This window comes from Pezoporus flaviventris, unplaced genomic scaffold (genome assembly GCF_033815535.1).
Source record: "Pezoporus flaviventris isolate CSIRO_AGI_PZ_B2104156 unplaced genomic scaffold, CSIRO_AGI_Pfla_v1 ptg000031l, whole genome shotgun sequence".
NCBI lineage: Eukaryota > Metazoa > Chordata > Aves > Psittaciformes > Psittacidae > Pezoporus > Pezoporus flaviventris.
The window spans coordinates 55,650,283-55,676,489 of NW_026892579.1; the positions used below are offsets into that span (position 1 = coordinate 55,650,283).

The 26,207-nt window shown below is 44.9% G+C and overlaps 1 protein-coding gene across 1 annotated transcript in view; it reads right to left on the minus strand.

Moving 5' to 3' along the window:
* Positions 1 to 1,002: 1,002 nt before the first annotated feature.
* RAB10 (RAB10, member RAS oncogene family) overlaps positions 1,003 to 26,207 on the minus strand; it is a 49,662-nt gene continuing 24,457 nt past the window's right edge. Inside the window, exons 2-6 of the mRNA XM_061461265.1 lie at positions 22,984 to 23,044; positions 10,338 to 10,476; positions 6,480 to 6,569; positions 5,905 to 6,006; positions 1,003 to 3,976 (exon numbers count right to left, since the gene is read on the minus strand). Of these exons, the coding sequence (XP_061317249.1) occupies positions 3,893 to 3,976; positions 5,905 to 6,006; positions 6,480 to 6,569; positions 10,338 to 10,476; positions 22,984 to 23,044 (476 nt within the window). The 3' untranslated portion in view covers positions 1,003 to 3,892. The remainder of the gene's footprint in view (positions 3,977 to 5,904; positions 6,007 to 6,479; positions 6,570 to 10,337; positions 10,477 to 22,983; positions 23,045 to 26,207) is intronic.

Consider the following 26,207-nt stretch of genomic DNA (forward strand, 5'->3'; position numbering starts at 1 on the left):
ACGGAGCAGGGACAGGGAAGGAGCAGGTTCAGGGATGAAGACAAAGCAGGGACAAGGATGGAGCACGGATGGGGACAGAGCAGGGACAGGGATGGAGCAGCGACGGGGACAGAGCAGGGACGAGGGTGAAGCAGGGATGGGGGCGGAGCAGAGACGACAGAGCTGCAGGAGGAGGATGGGGAAAGGCTCAAGACTGCCGGGGGTGACAGCAAGAAGCGGAACACCGGGAGTGTCCCCGCCGGGTCCCCTCTGCCCGCCGGCCTGTCGCACAACCACCACCGCAATGGCGACGGCTGCGCAGAGCTGCCTCGCTGCGAGCCCCCCGCCGGCAGCCTCCGCTCCGAGAGCAGCACAAACCCCCCTCCTCCCGGTTACCGGCACCATGGCAGCGGGAGGGCAGCGGCAGAAGCACGTCCTACCTCCGCCATCCCATGCCACGGGGATGGGGCCCTGGCAGAGCTCGAGCAAGGGGTCACAGAGGCTGCAGGAAGCCCCGGGAGCACCCACCCTCTGCGGCGAGGGCAGCTTGCAGAGACTGGAGAGGGCAAATGGACCCTGCTCCATAAGGGAAGGATTTGCCAACTGCTCTCAGAGAGCTGGAAAACCCACCTAATGCTCTTCCATGAGGAAAGGGCTGAAACAGCTACTGCCCTTAAAGGCAGTTGTAGAGGTCCTCTCCACCGAGCCGGGGATACCCGGGGGTCTGACTTGCATCCCAAGAGCTGGGAGCACCCCCCACCCACTGTTCTACACAAACACACCATCGCACTTCCTACAGCCCTGCCCCAGAGAAAGAACAGCCTGTAACTTCTCTGAGGAGATGATACAGAGCAACAGCCCGGCCCCAGCCCCATAACCCCTCAGCAGCAGCGATCAGCTCCTGCAGCCCAGGTTTTACTGGTACATCCCAGCAGCTGCGGGTGCCAGGTCCAAGAGCCACTACAGCCCCGACAGAAAGCTTGGCCCAAAAGGAGGCTAACAGGGCCTAGGAAGGAACCAATGCAAGTTTATAAAAGCTTTTATTTGCTCTTGGTATGACCAAGAATGGGACAGTGATCTTTTATACAATTTGATACAGTAAGTGGTACAAAAGAATGTGTTTTAAATAAAAAGCCAGAGTGGAGTAGCAAAAATATTAAAAGATTAAGTAAAAAATCGTAGGCATGGGAATTAATCCTAGACCTTAAGTTGATGCTGTTTTTTCCACCGTCCGAGTCGGAGAACACAAAGCACCGCTTCCACCCCTGCCCCGCACCACGGCACAGAGAGTGGCTGAGACGCTTGTAGGATAGATTCAACCTCGGGTTTTAGGTTATCATGACCAATTTAATTAAGTTACATGATTTTTGCTTTATTTGCATGACATAAAGGTAGTGCTGAGTCCTCCGCCGGCAGCTGGGCTGGCTAAAGCCGGGGAGGCTGGCACAGGGAAAGCTACTTTCGGTCCTTTTCCAGGCTGGGCTTCGGCTTCATTCCACGCTCAGGGCTGGGGAGGGGGTGTCTTCCAAGCAGAGGTTCCCCAGGCAGTTATTTCTCTAACTAGCAGGAAGTTTAGATACCAGCAGAAATAAAGTTATGCAAAATCCTCCAACATGATTCTTATTTCTAATCTTTCAGCATCTGCATCACCTCTTGCTGCTCATTCATCCTTGGCTGGGCCTTGCACCCCACAACACAACACAAAGCCAAGCCCCACAGTTTTCATACGAACAGAACTAGACCATCTAGAAATATTTCAGTTTATTAACTGGGAAAGGGGAACAGGAAATGGAGGTGGGAGCTGGTAGTACCAGCGAGTGGCCTGCTCTCTACCTGCTGGCTTGCGATGAACACAGTGTCTACAAGGACCCCACGGGACTTACACAAGAGGGAGCCAAGCCCCTGGAAGCAAATAAAAAGCTCACGTTTAAAACAAGGATTATACAAAAGACCCTAGATGTACAGCTCTCCATTTTTCCCTTTTTGATCAGGTTAGAAAGTGCAGGTTTAGCCAAAAGGCAGCCGTACTCTATTTACAATGCCGGGACGCAAGAAGCAACACAGTGCCGATTTATCCCAGCGTCCTGCCTGACCCCAAAAGCCACTCAGCTGGGAAGGGTTAACACACATGGAGACAAAATGCCAAAATACAGAGGGAAAAGGAGACACCTCGGTCAAGTTACCACCAGAAACTAGCAATTCAACGTTAAAACACCATCACTTCGTTAAAAGTAAGTCAGAGCTATTTACTACTTCAGTTATTTACCGGAGACAGTCCAAGACTCGACCAGACAAGAGTGAAGCAGGAGCTTGCCCAGCTTTAAAGGAGAATGTGAGGCTTGGGGAGGAAGAAGCTTCTATTTAAAACATCTCTTTGTCCTCAGCTCTCCTGAGTGGTGTTTTAAAGCAGGGGAACATACCTGCTGGCAGACCCAGCACCCAGTCTGGAAGGAGCAAGTGACAGCGTTGGACCATCAGTCCTTAACCCCCTTCCCCTTCAGAAAGGATGAGGCCACATCGTCAGTGACACCGGAGCCTGGGCAAAGCAAGAATGCAAGCTGGAAAAGCCAGTGAATCCCAGTGGGGCTCCACAGCCTCACTGGGATTCCCCCCCCCAGCATTCCCACAGCCTGGATCAAGAACCAGACAGACCCAAGTACCAATGACTCAGCTTTTAACACTGGAAAATGGAAAGTTTTCAGGGAGGTAATAAATTAAACTGCCAACTTTTGGGTTTCTTTCCCCTTTCTTTTTAAATCTAGTTTCACTCTGTCTTTGGCGAGGTTACAGACCAACGCACCCGAGCGACTAACGGGAAGAGAGAACTTAAAAGTTCGTGTTAACTGCTGTCAGTTTGGGAACTGCATGTTATATTCATACACATAAAGTAGACAACCACATCACCCTCCATAGAAAACTAGTGCATGCAAAGAACTCTTCCATATCATAAAACCCAACGGCTATGCAGGAGGAGAGAGAAGATATACTAGTGGACTGACATTGCCTAGAGGGAAATTAGTAGGTATCTTCGACATTTTTAACCTTGAAAGCTAAATCAGTGCTTTGTATTAAATTTTTGGCAAACATACCATGTTGCCATCCTCTTAATTAACACATCACACCATGAAGAAATGCAAATAAAAGCAGCATGCAGGCAAAAGGAAAGAGCCGCAAGTGAGGAAAAAAAAATGGCAGCAGGAACATCTGAATGGCTAGATCACCAAAAAGGAGACACAGCAGATTAAATGTCATTTGTTTTTTGTTTTTGCACCACCCTTTGTCCTCGATGCATTACATCAACAATTACAGAAAGCAATCACAAAAGAGTTTGGTAGTTTAAAATGGTCAAGTATGGATGGTACGTCTCCTGCACATGCTTCCACCAGAAGAAAAGAAAAGAAAGTGAAACTAAAAGTTCCTTTCCACATAAGGCACAGGACAAAACAAACCCCATTCACAGACTCAAGGCGAAAACGAGAGTGTTCCTGGCTCTCTGGCTGATGCATCTAGAGAATACGGTGACTCAAGCACATAATCCATGACAGAAAATTCCACTGTTGTACAAAATAAATTGTTAATTCTAACTTTTATTCTTATACAATTTGCAGAGTAGAGTTGAATATGATTGCTATATGTTTTAATGTCAGGAGGAACGGGACTATAATACAACCAAAACATAGTGGTAAGTGGAGCAGGTACATTAAAAAATGAAGTCACGGGGATGATTTTCCTACAGATGTTGTTGAGGAAATTAGAGTACGTAAGCTGTCCTAAACAGAAAACCAAAGGGAGACAGGAGCTCGTTAAGATGAGGAACAAAACATTGGTTTAAGGTTAAAAAATGGGCAGAGTGGTTTGTTTTGCAGCGAGAAAAAAGGGGCGGTGGATGGCGATTGGTGATATAGGAGAACGTTCAGCAACACTTGCTCTTCCAGCCCGTCACCCCACCTCCACTGCTGATATCTACATTTTCACTGTTGGGCTCTTTTACGGGGGTCTGCAATGAAACAAGTAAAGAGAGTTAGACGACTCATGAGGCATGCTGGAAGAAAGTGTTCAGAGCTGAAGAGATAGTGGCTTACAGAAAAAATTACATCGCCAAATGATGTTATGAATAAACTATGGACAAAGAGATCCTCCTGCCCCTCTGCAGCAGAGTATGCAAACCCAGTTGAGGGCTTTTTGTTTGGTTGGCTTTAAATAAACAACTGGAAGGCTGGAAAATTAACAAAACAAAACAACAACCACCAAACCTTAACTCAGACCACCCCAAAGTAAACTCAACCTATTTCTAGATCCTGCTCTTAGAACTGAGACTTGGACTTTGGTGCAGTAAGTAAATCACAGCATACAACTAACACAAGCTGCAGATACATTATGTGAACTAATGACCTTAAAAACCACCGAGTCATTTAGGATAAACAGGGGTTGTTCAGACGCATCTGCCTTCCAGTTAACCAGGACAGCAGTTTTGGAGGCAGTGACAGAAGAGGCTCGTCTGCGTCACTGGATATAAGCTTGGTTAGACCAAGGCAAAAATCCAAGTCAAGTGGTTTTGGTCAGACACTAACATCTAACTTTAGAAACTAACCTAAACATTCACCAGAACGCTGCAAGTTTAGTCTCTGTATTCTTTTCTTCCCCTCTTTGCAGAAGCAACCCACCCTGCTCTTCAGATAAATACACCAAAATAAAAACTGAGAGGTCAGAAGGGTCAGTAGGACTCACCAGCCTGACCTCCTCTTTGCCAAAGGGCAGGGATTTTCACCCAGTTTCTCACATAAAACTTGTCAAAAAATAGATTATGGAACAACTCAGCACTACAATGACAAACCAGACATCACTGAGCAGATGTGTATTTAAAAGGGTTGTGATAAAACCCAGCATTGACCTTGCATTACATTTTAAAGCAATTAACTCGGATGACATTATGAACTGGATTCACGTGAGTGTGGTGGCAGACAGTGATGAAATGAAGGCGGTCCCATCACAGGGCAGTCCCTACAGCTAAGCTGGAGCACAGAAGAATTCACTTAGGGTCATTAGTTTAGAAGTAACAGCACATACACTAGAGTTGGCCAATCCATGTGTCTTGGGCTCCAGGGAGTTTCAGTGCTGAAGAGGCACAACCTGACCACAAGCAGGAATGTGCCAGCACAGGGGTGACTGCCTGGATCAAGTCCATCAGCGAACTGCAACCAGCCCTGAAGCCACCCATCTCAACCCTGCAACTAAGTGGTGGCAGCTGCTGAAAGCCAATGAAAGGTATCAGAAATACAAGTGCAGCAGTATCCTGTAGCTCTGAGCATACAAAGATTTGGGTAGAGGCCACAGAAAAGACAACCATTCTCATGGCATGCTCTAAGTTTCAGGAAGAGGGGCCAGCCACCAGGACTAACTGGTGACCCGCATTCTTCTCTCAGTTGTGATGGAACTGTTCAATGAAACCTTCAATGAAACACAGAGGCCAAGGGGGGTAACCATCAGAGGCCAGGTAGAGGTGACAGAGCTCATCCCTCTGTTCTATCAACAACACCTGAACTCTTTCCAATGGGTGCCAAAGAGTTTTTACACAATGCTGCACACTGATAGTGACAGTGGCAGGTAAAGGAATTCTTTTCCACAGCAACTGAAATGTTTTAATTCCAAGCCCATGTGGGACACAACTGTGAGTTTAAGGGCCAAACACCTACGAATTTAAGTTCCTTAGCTCTTTGATGTACACCACTCCCTTTAGATAGCACTCTTACAATAATCAAACATCAAACAAGCTTTAGAAGCTTTAAGTGTACAACACTCCTCCTTCAGGTACTTGTTTGTCTCAGCATGCCAGAGTCAAAAGCTGCAACAATTCAGGTAAACATCAACAGACAGAAGCTGAAATTTAAGGGTATTTTTTTTAAATGAATCCTGTAGAGCACCTACCTTTCGGAGAATGTCTTCTGCTAATGTGAGGAATGCCTTCTCAATGTTTATATTTGCTTTTGCACTAGTTTCGAAAAACCTAATACCATGCTCCCTAGCAATCTAAAGCAAAAAAGAAAGAAGAGGTTAGAGTTACCGTATGCAGCTGCTGCTGCGATAACTTGGGGATTAGCAGCATTTATAAGCATGTAATACTCTTTCAGCTGTAGCAGGCATCAGAAGTACTAGCTAAGCAAAGTGTCACAAAAGAAGATTTGGAACTTAATGATTCGGGAACAGTAATTAAAGTGTATTAAATCACAAGTCAATGTCTGAACCTAAGATGACAGATACCGTATGAGTCTGGCATGTGGTAAGTAACTTAACAAAGGATGCCTGGAAACTTTAGGTATCAAAAAAATCAGAAACTGCAGCTGGACTCATTTGCAATGCAGCTTCTGAGAAAACATTCCCTAGACTTGCAAACCATTTGTAAATGCAGCCTCCCTCGCTCATTCCCTGGCACACCCCTTGGGGCTGAGACTCTTGTCACCAATTTCCTCATTTCTCTAAGCAAGCTTTTGTCCGACACTTACCTGTTCGCCTTTTGCTTTAGGGACAACTCTTTTATCTTCCATGTCACACTTGTTTCCTAACAGCATCCTCTCCACATCTTCATTGGCATGCTAGAATGAGACATGAGATCAGTTTAACACCTCTCCCAACAAACAGTAAGTATCTACTTCACTTTGTTCTTCCAGGCTGTTTGAAGTCCAGGCTAACATTTACAGGTCTTGGTGCCCTGCACTTTCCTGAGTTGTAACAAATACTGCTGGACATCATTTTTCAGACTAAATTGCTCATAAAACCCGGAAGTGGAATGAGCTACAGGCTTGACACAGCTCTATCATCATCCCAATGCCAGTTATTTTTCTCCTTCCTTTTTATTTCAGTAGTTTAAACATGAAGTCTTTTCTGAAACCCAGATCCTTCTAGTTAATGACACCAGCCTATCAAATCTTTGTTAGTTTGCATTCAGTGACATGGGAAAAGAATCAGCTTACTGCCTGGCACTTAAAAGGTGTCAGATGTTACGTGTGCTGGACAAGCACATTGCAGAAATGATGGTACAAAACATTACAGCACAAGAACTACCCCACATCTACAGCTGCCAAGCTTTGTGCACTGGAGTGGCAGAGTAACAAGCTGTGACTAAAAACCAGCCCTCCTAATTACTTTCTATAGCTGGTTAATTGCTTTCTCCTCCCCATTTTGCTGATCCACAGTAAGGGAGATTAGGCAGGGAAGGAGTGACCAGGGAGGGAAACAGGACCCAAACAAAGAAATGTGGGAGCCATGAAGGAAGGAAAACAGGTTGGAAAAGCCAGAAAGCAGAGCAGGGGTCTGCAACTGTAACAGGGAGGTGAGCAGCTGGTGTTTCCTGCATGGTGTCAGGACAGGACGAGGCAGTGTCAGTCTGGGCGGTGAGGAAGAGCCCCACATCCAGCACACCTCCTTCTGGAGGTCTCAGTTAACTGGAGGTTAGCAAAACATGACACCCATCTACAAGAAGAGCCAGAAGGAGGATCTGGGAACTACAGGCCTGACCTCAGTGCTGGGAAAGGTTATGGAGCAGATCATCTTGAGTGCCATCATGTCACACATACAGGCCAACGAGGCAATCGGGCCCCATCAGCATGGGTTTATGAAAGGCAGGTCCAATCTGATCCCCTTCTATGACAAGGTGACCTCTCAGTGGATGACAGAAAGGCTGTGGATGTTGTCTACTTGGACTTTAGTAAAGCCTTTGACACTGTTTCCCGCAGCATTCTCCTGGAGAAACTGGCTGCTCATGGCTTGGATGAGTGTACTCTTCTCTGGGTAAAAAACTGGCTGGATGGCTGAGCAAAAAGAGTGTTGGTGCATGGAGTTAAATCCAATAGGCAGTCAGGCACAAGTGGTGTTCCCCATAGTTCAGTACTGGGGCCAGTTCCATTTAATGCCTTTATCAATGACCTGGACAAGGGGATCAGATCAAGTGTACCCCCAGTCAGTTTCAAAGTGACACCAAGATGGGCAGGAGTACTGATCTTCTGGAGGGTAGGAGGCTCTGCAGAGGAATCTGGACAGGCCAGATTCATGGGCTGAGCACAATTGTATGACATTCAACAAGGCTCAGTGCCGGGTCCTGCACTTGGGTCACAACAACCCCATGAAGTGCTACAGGCTTGGGGAAGAGTGGATGAAAAACTGCCTGGTGAAAAAAGGAACTGAACATGAGCCAGCTTGTCTCCAACTGGATAAGAAGGCAAACAGCACCTGGCTTGTGTCAGCAATAGCATGGCCAGCAGGACAAAGGTAGTTTTACTGTCACCCGGTACTTGACACTGGTGAGGCTGCACCTCAAATCCTGTGTTCAGTTCTGGGCCCTCACTACAAGAAAGACATTGAGTTGCTGGAGTATGCCCAGAAAAGGGCAATGGAGCTGGTGAAAGGTTTGGAGCACAAGTCTGATGAGGAACAGCTGATGAAACTGGGGGTGTTTAGTCTGAAGAAAAGGAGACTGAGCAAGACCTTATCACTCTACAACTACCTGACAGGAGGCTGTAGCAAGGTGGGGGTAGCCTCTTCTCCCAAGTAACAGGACAAGAGGAAATGACCTCAAGCTGCACTATATGAAGGCTTACATTGGATATGAGGAAAAATTTCTTCCTCAAAATTGTTGTCAAGCACTGGAACAGGCTGCCCAGGGCTGTCGTAGAGTCACAGTCCCTGGAGAGATTTAACAGATTTGTAGATCTGGTGCTTAAGGACGTGTTAGTGGTGGGCTTGGCAGTTCTGGGTTAGCAGTTGGACTTGATCTTAAGGGTCTTTTCCAAACTAAACAATTCTATTATGATTTCTATGATTTATGATTAGTGAGCTGCTTCCACAATAAAAAAAGCTGCCCAAAGTGTCATAAATCCCTTACAAAACTGCAGTAACCATGCAGCTTTCACAGTGCACCTGGAATCAGCTGCAGAGGTTTGTGAGACAGATTTAAGAACCTTAGGTCAGCAAAACCATTTCTTCTCAGACACAGTGGCATGAATGATATCCATTATTCAACTTCCTGGATACTATTGAAACTCTTTAAACAAAAGAACTGCAGAAGCTAAAGGCCTTGGTTTCAAGTTTACATTCAATTCATTATTAATTAAATCTCTTCCTCTATTGCCTTACCACCCTCTGTTCTATACTCACCAAGACACGTACCTTTCCATAAACAGTACAGTTTTCCACTTCTCATGTTAGGAAATTCAAGTCTCAGTATCACAGTTTTGCTCTTTCACCAGTTTTAATGCTTTGACTAGGAATGCCTGACAGCCCACATCTGCTGAGACTCAGCTCTGCAGAGCCCTCTTCCTGCTTTCTAGGAAAATAACGAAGCTGGAAAATCCAAATATTTGTTCCATTTGGGAGCAGTGTAACAAAAGCAAGCACTAACAATTGTGCTGCTCTCTAACATCTCAGAACTCCCACAGAATGAAATCTTGGGGATCCACGCAATGAATGTTTCCACAGCAGTTTCTTCTGCTTCACTTGACCTTGCTTGAAATTTTATCAGCCTGTTTGTTGGTACTTCTAACAGGAATGAAAATCAGCTATGCAGGTCAGAGTAGTTTACAACAGATGTTTGCCATACTATCTGCAAAAGCCATGATAGACTTGCAAATATTTCATGACATCAGTTCTGGGGGAGTGGAGGTGATTGTACTGATTTGTCTTTGAAGATTTACACAGTCATCCTTATAAAATAGATTAGTACTAGAGGTGACGCATTCTGTAGCTACTCCTCAGTTTGTAGCTTAGTGTTGCTCCTCTGCACACCACCTTGTGGTGGCAGCTCCTCTTGAAAACTGCAACTCCCAATTACTAAAAGATATATTCTTAAGTGTTCTCCAACAAAGAAACAAAGTTGTGTCTTAAAATGTCAAATTTGTTTATGAGACCACTAACTTCTGCGTAGTACTGCAATCCGTCATGCCATTGCTGAAGGGAGAGTGGAGGGACAGGACACAGGACAGAAGATATAAATGAGATCTGAGGAAGAAGCTGTTCCCTGTGAAGGTGGTGAAGCCCTGGCACAGGCTGCTCAGAGAAGCTGTGGCTGCCCCATCCCTGGCAGGCTTCAAGGCCAGGTTGGATGGGGCTTGGAGCAACCTAGTCTAGTGGAAGATGTCCCTGCCTGGGGCAAAGGGGTTGGAACTGGATGGTCTTTAAGGTCCCTTCCAACCCATTCTATGATTATGATATGACAGCTGAAGAACAGCACCCAAACCTCTGTGTTCATGTACACCTTTTGCAAGGGCAGAAGAAGGTGCAATCCAGAAGCTGAGTTCTATGGGACTCATCACACGCTCTAGGGGTTACAACAAACAGCTCAATTCCAGGACCTTACAAACATTACTCACCTCATCTATGTTTCTGAGCCACTTGCTGATGTTTTCAAAGCTCTTGGCATTGGTGATATCATATACTAGCATGATTCCCATGGCACCTCTGTAATAGGAGGTGGTGATGGTGTGAAATCGTTCCTGCCCCGCTGTGTCCCTGTGGAAAACAGACAAAAGTACATATTGGAGACAAGCTATAAAGAAACCAGCATGGTATATCTGTTAGGTAAGTGTGTGTGACCCAGCCTCTGCTCTATTGCACCATACCAAGGGATGTATAATGTATTCCGAGAATGGTAGGACATACTCCAATGTGCAGCAGCAGCTTTAAGGAAGGCTCACTACTTCCCAGACTTACTTCAACACTGGGAGAATAAGGCAAGCTTCAGTAAGCCCAGGTCACGAGGGTACAGAAACTTGGGGTTTGAAGTTTCTCTTCTGGGTTTTACTTCAAAGGGGATTGTGGAGTTTTTCAGCCTCCTCTATGACAGAGACAAGAGACTCTGGACTGGGTTTTCACAGTTTCAAGCCATGGTAGAAATTTGTTTATTTTAAACTTCGTATTTCTATTGACAACTTGAAACTTGCACCCAAAAGGAGAAACTTTCACTGCCCAGTTTCGTATCTCAGGGAAGTGTCTCCAAGATGTCTGAGTCTAAGTGGAAGCCAGAAGCAGACAGGACAAAAACAGGAGCAAGAAATGCTCTACCAATACTTTGACAGGTCTGTGACCTCCAATAGTGGGAGCATCTGCAAATCCCCAGAAACACCACTATCCCAGACCCTCTCTCCTGTTACTGACCATTCTTCCCGAAGGGTTGTAAAACTAGAAGCCACTTTAAACTCCAACGACAATGTTTAAATTAAATATCCAGACAGCTGACCAGTCTGATGAACCAGTGCACAAACCCAGCTGATGCTGGTCTCAAGTTGTTATAGGCTGTTCAGTGGTGCCACTGCCAAAGGCAGCAGAGCCTGGAATTGCAATGACCTGATCCAACCACCCAGTCAACACCACCAGCATGCCCAGGACAATAGCTTTTCATTTCAGCAGCTCCTGACCAGCTCTGAAGACAATCCTCAACATTTTCTGGAACTCAGTTCTAACAGTGTTTTCAGATCAGTCTTATAAAGCTTTAATTTGATCTCACAAACACATATTCCTGAAAGTTTAGATCAAAGCATATGAAAAATAAATCTCAGATATGTACCTCAGACTACCTCTGTAATCTCAGATAATGTACGTAACATTACCGATTTCTGTAAGTTATATGCTGTAAATTGATCCTGCAAGATTAATGACAGCACATATTTTCCCATTTCATTCTGAGGTATTTAATAGAATGCATGAGATTTGGTTAAACAAAACTGCATGCCATTAAGTTGAGAATTAGGACTTAACAGCATATTCTACAATGTTTAGCAGACGACATAAACCTAAGAGATTACATTGGGCAAAGAAGAGATTCAGAGCAGCCCTGAGAAGGACTTGGGGGTGTCGGTCGATGAGAAAATGAACATGAGCCGGCTTCAGTGTGCGCTCGCAGCCCAGAAAGCCAACCGTATCCTGGGCTGCATCAAAAGGAGCGTGACCAGCAGGTCGAAGGAGGTGATCCTGCCCCTCTACTCTGCTCTCGTGAGACCTCACCTGGAGTATTGTGTGCAGTTCTGGTGTCCTCAATATAAAAAAGACATGGAACTGTTGGAACAAGTCCAGAGAAGAACCACGAGGATGATCAGGGGACTGGAGCACCTCCTGTATGAAGACAGGCTGAGAAAGTTGGGGCTGTTCAGCCTGGAGAAGAGAAGGCTGCGTGGAGACCTCAGAGCAGCTTTCCAGTATCTGAAGGGGGCGTATAGGAATGCTGGGGAGGGACTCTCCGTTAGGGACTGTAGTGATAGGACAAGGGGTAACGGGTTAAAACTTACAACAGGGGAAGCTTAGATTGGATATAAGGAAGAAATTCTTTCCTGTTAGGGTGGTGAAGCACTGGAAAGGGTTGCCCAGGGAGGTTGTGAATGCTCCATCCCTGGCAGTGTTCAGGGCCAAGCTGGACGAAGCCTTGAGTGATACGGTTTAGTGTGAGGTGTCCCTGCCCATGGCAGGGGTTTGGAACTGGATGATCTTAAGGTCCTTTCCAACCATAACTATTCTGTAATTCTATGTTTACAGACAGCTTTCAGTGACACTTCACACAAGAAGGATGTGGACCTGCTGGAGGAAGTGCAGAGTAAGCCACGAAGATGCTCCAAGAGCTGGAGCACCTCTGCTATAGAGACAGTCTGAGAGAAAATGCCTTAGAGCAGCTTCCAGTGCCTAAAGGGGCTGACAAGAAAGCTGGAGAGGGGCTTTTGACAAGGGCCTGTAGGGACAGGACAAGGGGGAATGGCTTTAATTTGACAGAGGGGAGACTGAGATGAGATCTTAGGAAGAAGTTCTTCCCTGTGAGGGTGGTAGAGGAGCTGTGACTGCCCCATCCCTGGCAGTGTTCAAGGCCAGGTTGGATGGGGCTTGGAGCAACCTGGTCTAGTGCAAGGTGTCCCTGCCCGTGGCAGGGGGTTGGGACTGGATGAGCTTTAAGGTCCCTTCCAATCCAAACCATTCTGTGATTTTATGATAGAAACAACTCAGATGCCTATAGAAGCCTTAGGTGAAGATGCAATTGAGTGGATAGAAAACTCATGGGCAGAGAAAATAAGTCACGTGTGGGTAAGTTCTGTGAGATGTTTTGAAGCAGTCTGCCCTGAGTTTCATGACAGGCACATTTTCTTCCGTGGCTGAGATAAGGGAATAGTGAGTATGGTTACTGTACTTAAGCTAGGCAAGAAAAGATGAAGTTGCAAAGTATAAATCGTATAGAGGACTGCATTATAATTCAGATTGGTTTTGACTGATTAATGTCACTGAAGAAAGTCCTGGGAAATTCAGCAGAGACAAACGCAAAGTTATCAAATTCAGTGTGTCATCAGTTAGTCAGATGCTGAAAAAATCATCTTCATCATGAGGAAGGTGAGTGGGATGCACAAACAGTGTCTGAGTCTTGTAGAAAATATTCCTGTACGAGGCCGGTAAGACTTCAGCTGTGCAGTCTGGCTCAGACATGTGCAGAATGGAGGGATTCCAGAGAGAGTAATACATGAGGCTGCGTATCTTAGACCTTTGGCCAGTGAATAAGGTCTAAAGAACTTGAGGTGGCCTGGGAAAATTCAGGGAAGGTGCAAGAGCTGTGTTTATGTTAAAAATAATTGTAGAAAGAAGAAAAATTAACTCCTCTAGTTACCTGTGAAAAGTACAACAAGGATTGATAGCCTTAATTTGCACCAAGGGAAAGCCAAGTTTGGCATCTAAAGAATCACAGAATGGTTTGGTTGGAAGCAGACCTTAAAGCTCATCTAGTCCAACCCCCTGCCACAAGCAGGGACACCTTCCGCTAGACCAGTTTGCTCCAAGCCCCGTCCAACCTGGCCTTGAACGCTGCCAGGGATGGGGCAGCCACAGCTTCTCTGGGCATCCTGTGCCAGGGCCTCACCAGACTCACAGGGAACAACTTCTTCCTAAGGTCTCATCTAAATTTGCCTTCCTCTAGTTTAAAGCCATTACATCAAGCAGGACAGAGTCGGAAAAAGCTTACTAAACCTATCAAGGGGTATGGCATCTGTGATTTCTCCCAACATGGCCAGCAGCTGTCATACTAAGAATTCAGATTGATTTTACACAACTTGGCATTGGCAACACTTAGTTGTTACTTATTTCTTGTCACATCTTATGCTGCTACTACTAATTTGCTTAGTTAACTCCTCCCATGTTTTTTCTGGCAACTGACACTAAGCTAATGGATGAAAAGAAAGCCGGGGAGGGAAAAAGCAAAGAACCTGGAATCTTGCCCCCCCCCCCCCCCCCTTTTTTAAGCACTATATTTGCCCTTTCCCCTTCTTTAATGTGTTCTCCATTCGTTATTCAGAGATAACTCTTAATGGATGTGAGATTAGAGACCTGACTGAAGCAAACAGAGGAAATGAGTTATGGTTTTCAAACTGCCTATGACTGATGAATCCACCCTGAGCAAATGGCAGACAGAAACCGCATGTCATCTTCACTGCCCTAGCCCTCCATTCCTTTCTTCAAACCCCCAGGATGTAAGAATATGCTCCAAAGCTATGGGTGTGCAGTAAATCCTTGACATAGGCAAAAAACATTCGCAGGTGCTAGTAGCTCTTCAAGCTAAAATAAATGCAGACAAGTATTAAGATCACCAAGGAAAACGAAGCCCTCCTGCACAGGAGGGAACTGAGAGAAACTGGGCTGTTTGGCTGCAAAATGAAGACAAGGCCTATGGGACTAGGAAAAGGAGAAGCCCAAGGAAAGCAAAAAATCTTTTTAAATTATTCTCATGCCAACATTAAAGTATGTATAAGGTGTGTCATGTAAGAGGTTCAACCAGCTGAGAATGGGCTTTCTGGGACAGCTTTCCAGTTGACCTAGCAGAGACTAAAGAAGCCTTAAAATGTACTGTGATTTGCTTATGAAAGATTTACATGGATGCAACAAGAAGAGATTATATCTGATGATCTGTGAAGATCCTTCCAGCGCACGAGGTCGAAATAAAGCTCTTCAAGGTATTAAACCAAATAATTCCAAAATAATCCTAACAATTTTATTACTGTTTCTTCTTATAATATTTTTAAAACCACGCAGCAGAATTCTGCATTGAAGAAACTGTACTGGTGACACCAGGCACACTTTACCGACTGGGTCAAAGACTTTCCTTCACAAAGGAACATCCGAGGGATACAAATTCCAGCTTTTCTGAAAAAATACACTACCAGAAAAAATCCCAACAGCTATAATGAGTGAAGCATCTAATTGTTTTACTGACATGCCAAAAGTCTTGTCCACCTTGAGCTTTGCACATGGTGAATAATTTCAAAAGCTCTCAGCAGCAAGTTAGCTTTCAGATGTTCTGAGCATAATGCATAGAATCAAAGGAAAATTTGGGTTGGAAGGGACCTTAAAGCTCATCCAGTTCCAACCCCCTGCCATGGGAAGGGAGACCTTCCACTAGACCAGGCTGCTCCAAACCCCGTCCAACCTGGCCTTGAACACTGCCAGGGATGGGGCAGCCACAGCTTCTCTGGGCAGCCTGTGCCAGGGCCTCACCACCCTCATACCCAGTAATTGCAAAAATTAATGCGACTGACCGCACACTCGTTAGTGGTGCTTCCTGCACCTCTGCCTGTGCACCAACACACTTAAAATGCAAGAACTTGGAGAGAAGAGGGCATTTCCACACATGGAACTATTTCTGGTAGCTATGCTGCTGCACGATTCTTTTACTTGGATGACTCTTCCAGGTTCAATGATTATTTTTGCAACGAGGTCATTGCTGAATAAAACAGGATTCCGAGGACACTTTTCTAACCATGTAAAAGTGTTGCTAGCAAAGATGCATGGATACAAAAATGTTACCTTATGGTCTTCTACACACTTAAAAGCTGCATACTCAAAAAATAAGGCTGTTTCTAAAATTTGGAATCAGTCACAAGACTGTAGGAAAATAGCCTGCCATGCAAGCTGCATGTAAAGACAGGAGGGATAGAGCAGCAACTAAGGAGGAAGAAAAAAACTTTAGGTGTCCTTGAATCTGATTTGAGTGATACTTAGTTCACTACAGAAGCAATTCTGTCCTCATCCAAGTGCGAAAGTTTCATACCCCACCGAAGAGAAACACATCACTTGTCTTGCCCAACTCTGGAAAGTCTTCAGGATCTAGCCTTTCAGATCTTCACTTACTGGCCTTAAGAGTGCAGGTCACTGACTTGTAACAAGCTAACTTGTAACAGTTCAGCTAACAAGCCTGCCCCAGGCACAGGAACAATCAAGCACCTTGCTAACTTGTACCTACTGTCATCCTCTTGGCCTATCAACCAAAGTTCCTCCTCCTGGCTTGACAGCACACACTGCACACTGACACAGTGCCAGGAATCTGCATAAAAACTGGTAAATAGAAAATTCACAAGTGAGGAATCAACAGCCATTAAGTCCCTAACCCCTGGGAAACTAACTCGCCATACAGCTCTACCCATATACTGTGGTTACTCCTTAAGATCAGTTTAAGACTAGCTTAAGACTTTAAGACATGTATACACCATGTGGCTATTTAAGGAAGCCTGGGATTACTTACCACTGACTTGGAAAAGCAAACACAGACCTCCTGAAAAGGCTACTCGTTCACTGCTCACATAACCCCACTTTGTTTATAATCCCTAGAAACCCATTCTTAAATACTGCAGTTATTTCTTGAAAGGCTTTCTGCCCTACCCCATCCCTCCAGCATTCCACAGTCAGCACCAGGTTGTTTGGGGTTTTCTTGTTTTGGATTCACTCTCCAAATACCAACGTCCTGTAAATCCACCTTCAGGATCACCTCCTACAGTCCCTACTTGTCTCCCCAGACTGCAGAGTCTGTGAACACAGAGACCAGAAAGAAGCTCCATTTTCTGCAACCAATTTTCACAGAATATTCTTGAATAAATAGGAGGAGAGTTCCTTGGGCAAGTTCTTCTGCAATAGCTGAACAGGATACATCATAATGCTCTTGTCAAATTCTGTTCTAAAATACTTGTTTTGGGGTTTTTCCCCTTCTATGTTTCCCTTTCTCTATTTCATTTGCATTACACTGAACTAGGGCTTCTCCTAGAGCCTCCCACTCTTGCTGGTGGATTTCCAGCAACTTCAATTCCCACTGTCCTTGAGCTTAAAAAGTCCTTCCTTCTCCTCTGCCACCACTATGGTTTTTTTACATGACAGCAATATTTCCTTTCAGCCTTTGCTTCACCAGGATGGAAAACCTAGATCTGACTTCTGTGTGTTTTCACAAGCACTGAAAAGCCACACGTGGTCAGGCCAGAGGCTTTCCAGCTTCTACTTCCATGCAGTTAAAGGACTTCTGGAGCCAGAGATCACATCTGTGTGTTAACAGTCCAAAACAGTCTGTTCCTTTGTGAAATCCCTTGCGAACCCACATACATACCACATTGCGTGATGAGGAGTTTCACAGCTTAACTTCATTTCCTTGTGTTCAGCATGGGCCACCTTCTAGCCTTGAACTAATGTTCTGGGATTGGAGAAGGCAGTGAGCTATATCAATGTCTACCTACCCTTTCCAGTATACTCATGATTTACAAACTGCACTTTGGTCATTTTGCTGACATCCCAAGGAACCCTAATCTTTCAATTTTTTTTTTCATAAAATAGCTATCACATCCTTCTGATGATCTTGCTGGTCCCTTTCTTTGCAGGGCATGCTAATCAAACCTCTGTGTGATGTCAGACTGTGACACGTCCCTGCCCACTGGAAATGATCGTAACCCCAGTATCTGAAAAATCACAATTAAGTTTTCAATTTATACATTATGCCAGCAAGTTTAGTGAATTACAGGATGCCTAAGTCTTGTTTGCATTTCAAAGCAATTCTATCAGAGTTCCTGGAGCGTATGATATTACAGTCTTCACAGCTGAATTTTCAGCTCTACTACTCTATTCCTCTAAAGTGTTTCATTGCTTTTGCAATGGTAACACTGTCTTTTCCTGGAGGAGTAATCTCTTATTTTTGTTCTTTTATTCGCTCTCCCTTCTCTATACTATAAGCATTAGTGTATTAGTATTTTGTGTCATCAGTGTTAACACCCCCCCCCCCCAGGTCCCACCCTTCCCAAGTATTTCTAATCCCAAATCTTTAATACCTTTCTCCCGTTGGTGACTTTCCATATGGCTATCTACCTGTCCTGGGTTCATACATACTGTCACATTAACAACTTTTCTAAGCAGACAAGCAGCACAAGTACCTCACCAAGAAGATACCTGATTCTTCCGTGTACTTCCTCCCAGAATGTTACACACCAGGAGCCCTCCTGATGGATCTGCCCTGAAGAAGCTCATTCCTTCAGAAGGTCAGGCCTGGGGTTTGTGTCATGACCTCCTCACTGCTTGCAGCCCATGCACACCACCAGGCTTGCCCAGCCTACCTGAGGCTTCTCCAGAGCTCCCAGACCACAGACGTAAGCCAGTCCCACCACCCTCCTTTTCCTCGTGTCCCAGCCTCCCCTCTCCCCACTTCAACATTGTTCTGTAACAGGCACATCTACATTTGGAGCAATACAAAAACACTTTAATCCTGGCTTGATCCTTGCTGAAAAGCAACCCCATTTCTTAATAGCTACAAAATATCATGTTGCTTACCACCTCTGGGAAGGTTTAACTTGACCTTTGATTCCTACTTTACTCCTATATATATATATATATATATATATATATATACACACACACATATATATTTAGAGGTCAAGGCATGACTGCTCATGACTGCCATTTCTGCACCCAGGAGGAGAGGCAGGAACGCAGCAGAGATATATTAGGAAGTGTTGGGTTTAGCTGTTATCTGTAAAACTAATCACTCACTGAGAATGCACCCCTGCTCCAAGAAGTACAAAAGCCAGTACTAGCCACAGTAAGACCCAGTGACAGAGCTCTGCAGGCAGCCAGAGAGCAGCTCCTATACCAGGACAACAGCATGATTTAATATGTGGGTGATGGAAGATTATACAGATCAGTGGGAAGCAGGTCAATACAGCAATTTTAAACTGAGGAACAGTTTCTTTCCAGTGCTTCCTATATGTGAAAAGAAACACAGCTTTCATTTACATAAATAACAAATGCCACATAATCAAATACTTGAGCCCTCTCACTGATGTAGAAACCCTATTCAGTAAAGTCTGCTCAAGCCATCCCTTTTGCCAGAGGTAGCTCAAATACAGCTCCTTCATAAATGCTGCATGACTCTGAAGAAAGTCCATCATATTTGGGAAATGGCTGACACATACTAAAGTTCTTTAAGATACAAAGTAAGAGGTCTGAATCTGAGTAAACGCCAACAATAATAATGATGAGGATGAGAACAGCAGCAGTGCTGCCTTTTCTTCTAACAATGAAACGGACTCAAGCAAGAAAACAGCATTAAGAAAGGCTGGATAAAGATGCAGTGGCACTTTGGAGAGCCACAGCTGGATTTATGGTCATGGGCTGGACCAATGTCATTGCACCCAGTATGCTGCTGCTGTGAGCCACCACCAGAAGCAGCTCTGACGAGTGGGCAAGAAACAGGGCAGACTGATGGGCATTCTTACAAATAGGACAATGGTTTTCACACAGGGGGGAAACCCACAAGTGAAATACTGGTCATTTCTCTTCTAAATTAAGATCACCATGACCTGACAGTGTGCGCTTCCAGCTCAGAAAACAACTGTGTCCTGGGCTGCATCACCAGCAGTGTGACTAGCAGGTTGAGAGAGGGGATTCTCCCCCTCTGCTCTGCTGAGACCCCCCTGCAGTCCTGCATCCAGCTCTTATGTTGGGGCCCCAACATAAGAAGGATGTGGAGCTGTTGGAGTAAGTCCAGAGGAGGCCATGCAGACACTCCAAGGGCTGGGGCAGCTCTGCTATGGAGACAGGCTGAGAGAGCTGGGCTTGTTCAGCCTGGAAAAGAGAAGGCTCCAGGGAGATCTTACAGCAGCTTCCAGTACCTAAAGGGGCTGACAAGAAAGCTGGAGAGGGGCTTTTGACAAGGGCCTGTAGGGACAGGACAAGGTGGAATGGCTTCAAACTGACAGAGGGGAGACTGAGATGAGATCTGAGGAAGAAGTTCTTCCCTGTGAGGGTGGTGATGCCCTGGCACAGGCTGCCCAGAGATGCTGTGGCTGCCCCATCCCTGGCAGTGTTCAAGGCCAGGTTGGATGGGGCTTGGAGCAACCTGATCTAGTGGAAGGTGTCCTTGCTTGTGGCAGGGGGTTGGAACGGGATGAACTTTAATGTCTCTTCCAAACCAAATTATTCTGTGAAATTTTGAGCACGAATATCCTGCATGAATACTAGCACACCTGCAGTGCAATACTAACTGAAAGCACACAAGCACCAAGGGACTCCTCTCCTGTCCTTAACTGAAAGTCTGTGTCCTCTTTTGCTATCTTGAGACCAGGTTAATCAAGTATGATGTGTCCCAGTTAAAGTGTCACAACTCTAAAGACCTGTTTCATTGATTCAGCTACATTAGCTCTTGTGCGCTTACCCTGGTCATAAAAGCACAACCCACAGTCTGGACACAAGAAAAGCTGAGAACAGATTCAGGTTTACAAGGGAACCATTCCACTAAATGCATCCTTTGCTTATGGAGCTCCTGCAGCAGGAGTGAAGTGTAATTCTGGAAATATATTACACAACTCCTAGAAGTACAGGGTGAGTTTAAATACAGGAAGCAGTGGTTAAATATAGATGTATTGCACAATATGTCTTCAAAAGACACTACTGTTCTAGCCACCAAACCACTGTGGGGCAAAACTCCTTGTATGGGAAAAGATGAAAAATACAAAGCCTAGATTTCGTAAATTTATTTGGGTTTTTTTCCAATCAGAAGTTTATGCCACAAGAACTTCATTTTCTGCTTTCTAAGTGTCATTTCAATTGTGGCATTTTAAACTGGCAGGAACAAGATGATCGAGGCTAGCACCTCCCAGCTTTACAACACTTAAAAGATGTGATTTCCTAAAACTCAAGTTCACCCAAACCCCTCTTCATTTCTCTAAGGTACTGAATCCCACAATGGACACAGCTTCATTAATGGGTATATAGACAAAGCAGCCATAAACATCCTTGTTTTTCAGTATTTTCAGTTTTTATATTTCATGACGATTTTTCCTGAAGTTCAGTTGAACACTTCCTTTAAGTCATTCCAACATTCTACCTTTGTTTCCCGTGGCAGTTTATAGCACCTACCCTGCTGGGGTAAAAAAAAAACGTAGCACAGAAAGACTGATAGAAGCTATGGTTTGAAAACCTGAATGTCTGGGGAACTCCCAAAGCAAGAGCTACCCAGAAAAGTCAATCAATGAGGCTGTATTACACCTGAATGGCTCTTTAGCTAATGCTCTGGGTTCCTTCTCTTCCGCTGCTCTGCTTTCGGATCCAGCTGATCTATAGCTGTCCTTCCTCAGACAGCTCTATCGGAAACACTGCCTTTTGGAAGATGGTTACTCTTTGCAACTCCCTGCTGAAGCATTCCAGCGTGGTGAGTTGCTTCATCCTCCAAGCACTTCCTTATCGACTAACTACACAGTTTATACAATAAAATCAGCTTTGACAACTCTTTTCCTTGCAGGACACACACCAAAATAACTAAGTTGGCCAGCTTCTGCTAAAGATGTGCTCGCAGGAGTGGGATACAAGACACAACTAGGATTCAGGGTGCATGCTCACAGTAGTGGTAACAAGAAGGACTATTTGTTAGGAAGGATAACCATCTGGTTGGTCCTACAGAGGAAGAGCAGCGCCTCCCCCTAACTGGAACCCATCCATCTGCATCTACGAACGTCAACATTATCAAGCCATGAAAAGATTTTTATTAGCGGAGGACAAAATGGACAAATTCAGGTCCTAATCAAATTCAAGTTCTGAAGCCTCAGTAAAGCTGGAGAACACTGTGGCAATAGGTATATGTGGTGGAGAAGGAAGTGTAAATGAACATACAGGCTGGAAAAAGCCATTAGCTTTCCTCAGCTCTTAACAGGACCAAACCAGAAGAAAACTCTGTAGACATGCACAGCAAGCTAGAAGGAAAGATTTTAAGTTTTGCCTCATGTTAGATTTCCCAACAGAAGAACAGCCTTATTTTAAGCCAGCTGAAAAACTCCAGAGTTTATAATGGAAAAACATAATGCAGCCCTGAGGAGGACTTGGGGGGTGCTTGACCTGGCAGTGTGCGCTTGCAGCCCAGAAAGCCAGCGATGTCCTGGGCTGCATCACCAGCTCAGACCTGGGCCTTATCAGCCTGGAGAAGAGAAGGCTTTGCAGAGACCTTAGAGCAGCTTTCAGTGCTTAAAGAGGCCAATAAGAAAACTAAAGAGGAGCTTCTGACAAGGACCTGTAGGGACAAGACAAGGAGGAATGTCTTTAAACTGACAGAGGGGAGACTGAGATGAGATCTTAGGCAGAAGTTCTTCCCTGTGAGGGTGGTGAGGCCCTGGCACAGGTTGCCCAGAGAAACTGTGGCTGCCCCATCCCTGGCATTATTCAAGGTCAGGTTGGACAGGGCTTGGAGCAATCTGGCCTAGTGGAAGGTGTCCCTGTTCATGGCAAGGGGTTGGAACTGGATGAGCTTTAAAGTCGCTTCCAACCCAAAACATTATATGATAAAGTAAGTGTAGACGTGGAATATGCTTTCTCGCTGACACAAAGCAAGGCTACTAGTCATAGATTTAGAGTCATAGTTTCATGGCAACTCCTAATTTAAACACACCAGTTTTAAACCACTTCCCACTAAATCACAGACTGTGAGGATCCTGTCCTCCCAAGCAGGAGAGTTGCCAACAGCCTGTCCAAGGGAGCAGCCGGAATCCACAGTTATAAATGCAACACATGGATCTCTTCCCATTTCTTAAACACAGTTCAGGGGAATGCACGTGGAGCTTTACCACTACTGAAAATATAAAACACTGTTCCAAAATTAGATACCTCAATGTGATCTCAGGAAGAGTAAACCCTTCTCACAAAAACCTGCTGCTGAAAGAAGCCATCCAGCAGGATGTTGACTGGCAGTTTCCTGGTTGTATTACTCACCATATCTGTAGCTTGATCTTCTTTCCTTGTAATTCAACGGTTTTAATCTTGAAGTCTATCCCTAAAATAAAAATATAAATAATTAGTGTTCATTTACATAAAAAAGGAGCAATTCCACATCAACTTAGAACTGCTGCAGAAAGAACAGCAGCTTTTTATTTCTCTGTCTGAATTGCCAGATAAGGCAAGGACACCCCAGTAAGTAGAATGCTGGAGCAACCAGGGCCTCAAAGGGTCTATGTCGGTCAACGGACACCCTCAGTTAACACAGTTAAGTTAACATGGGTAAGATGATCTGGCTTGTAATATCATGGTGAATTTTTATTTTTTTACTCTTTAGTGTGATAAATGTAATACCACCATTTCAGAAACCTCTCCAACAAAACCCACCTCTTTCCCCCACGATTCTCCTTTCCATTAATCCCATTCAAGCAACTATCTCCAAGAATAACATTAACCACAGAAATCATAATGCTTGTTACCTGTCTACCTCAAAGCAGTTGGTGCGAGAGCCTACACCAACACGTGCAAGACTCCAGTCTACCAAAAATAGTCATCTTGCTTTTCACACCACTTAAACAATCAGCAGAATCTCTAAATTACCTCATGAGCTCAACATACACGTCCACGGTTTATGCACAGTTGATCTCAAGCTTCAATAACACAAGCAGAAGGGTTTAAGCAACACGATGCTTTCAACCAGTTAACAAAAGGCGAGTTATCAGCACAAGAGTCCTCGTCAAGGTCCATCCCAGCTCCAGCCTCCAACATACTACAAGCAGAGTCAGGCCTCAACAGAAGTGCAAAACCAAGACTCATGGAACTCAGAATAAGCAGAGACCACCCTGACAGAGGAAGAGTAAGGTTTTTACTTTTAATACCAACTAATACAAAGTAACTCACACATTCATTTGTGGCAAAGCTGAAGTGGAATCACAGGGAAGTTAGTTAATTATGGGATTTGCAAAGACTGATGTGATAAAGGAAAGCAGTCCTAAAAAGACTTAAGGAAGAAGAAACTATCAAAATGAAGACAGATAATGAGCCAAGACTAGTACTGAAACCAGTATTTAATATTTTCATTATTAACTCTGGTGTAGTTAATTGTCCTAGATGAAGTCTACTGCTTACAGAAGTGAGAGGCTCTGTACAAAGGACAATTAAAATAAGAAACTGATAATCTCAAAGACAGTATAAAAACAAGGGATGTCAGCAGCACAAAATGCAGCGCCTGTTACCTAACAATTTCTTCTGTGAACCAGCAGCTGTCTTCAGATGACAAGGAAGACAGACCAAAGGCTGAGATGTTACCATTTGACTTTCAGGGAGTAACCATGATTTGATGGAGAGGCAATGCTAACGTAAGTAAATCGTGCAGGCACTTGGTGAGACATTTCTATCTGAGGCAGGGAAACAGGAAAACCATTGTGCAAGACCTTGGTGAAGCCTCATCTGTGCAACGTGTACAAACTGGTCACTCTTCCCCAGAAGAGATGGGCTTGGAGGCAGATGCCACACAAGATGAACAAGGATGAGGACCTCCCCCAGCTGCTCCTTCCCAGCAGAGGAAGCTTGAGGACCACATTTTGTTTCAACCTTCTCTTTCCAGAACTGCATACAAGAATTACTACTGCAGAGTACAGAGGACTGCAAGCCACCATCTCAAAGTGCTCTGACAGTATTTAGATGCCAGAGTTCTAACTTTCAGTTCCCATCAGAGAAACGCCACTGAATTTTTCACGTTTTCCAAAAATCTGTTTATATTTAGACACTCTAAAATAAGCAGCTGCAATCACAAACTTCCCTCCTAAATCTACAAGGTCATTTTATACTCAGTAAGATTAAAAAGAATTTATAAAACACACTATTATGTAAGAAGTCTGCATGGGAAGTCTGCCGTAAACTCCTTTTAGCTCAATGTACTGCACACACTGCTTCACTTTAATGCTGAAATGTTAAACTACTAAAATCTCTTCACGTAAAGTCCAGATACCAGAGCCTCTCTGGGAAAGGCTCTGCAATTCCAGAGGAGAATCCCCTCCCCACAGGCTCGTGCCGTGCAGGGGCAGGAACTGGGACAGCACTTGCTAGATGGACACGTTCTGCACATGCAGCCAAAAAGGAAAATTAAAACCAAGCACAGCTCCCCAGAGAGCCCCTTACCGTTACCAAGTGTTTCACAAGCATGAATTAGAGGAAAAGAGGCAAAATCAAATGGAGCTGATCACCAGCAGCATGACCAGCAGGTCGAGGGAGGGGATTCTCCCCCTCTGCTCTGCTGAGACCCCCCCTGCAGTCCTGCATCCAGCTCTGAGTGAGTGAACGAGTTACCTGACTAGGTTTAAACCACGACAGGCCCCAACATAAGAAGGACGTGGAACTGTTGGAGCAAGTCCAGAGGAGGCCATGAAGATGCTCTGAGGGCTGGAGCACCTCTGCTATGGAGACAGGCTGAGAGAGCTGGGCTTGTTCAGCCTGGAAAAGCTGCTCCAGGGAGACCTTAGAGCAGCTTCCAGAGTCTACAGGGGCCAACAAGAAATCTGGGGAGGGGATTTTGACAAGGGCCTGTAGGGACAGGACAAGGGGGAATGGCTTTAAACTGACAGAGAGGAGGAGATACAGGTTAGAGACATTAGGCAGAAGCTCTCCCCTGTGAGGGTGGTGAGGCCCTGGCACAGGTTGCCCAGAGAAGCTGTGGCTGCCCCATCCCTGGCAGTGTTCAAGGCCAGGCTGGACTGGGCTTGGAACTGGATGAGCTTTAAGGTCCCTTCCAACCCAAACCATTCTGTGATTCTATGAAAATTCCCCAATTCTAAGGATTTAAAACATTACAGTGACCTAAGGCTGAGGCAGTCCACCAATTCTAAGATGTCAGCTTGGGACCTTCAGACCTCCAGTTCTGGTCAGTGCTCCATTGTTTTTTTCCAGTTAGCCAAGCAGTACTTCATCACTCAAACTTATGAATCAATACAGCGAGCATCATATATATGGTTTGAAAAACAAACCCGTTGAATGATTAACAACCAACACACAAAACTGCTCCAAATCCACTCAACTACCCCTATATTTTGCAGCATTTAAGCAAACTGTTTGCTACTATGTAGTGTTCCACAGCAACGCTATCAAACAAATGAACACAGCATTTGACAAAAGATCATAAAAGTATTTTATACAGCAACACATACTTTAAGGTTCTGCCCAGATAAAGCAGGATGTTTGACAGC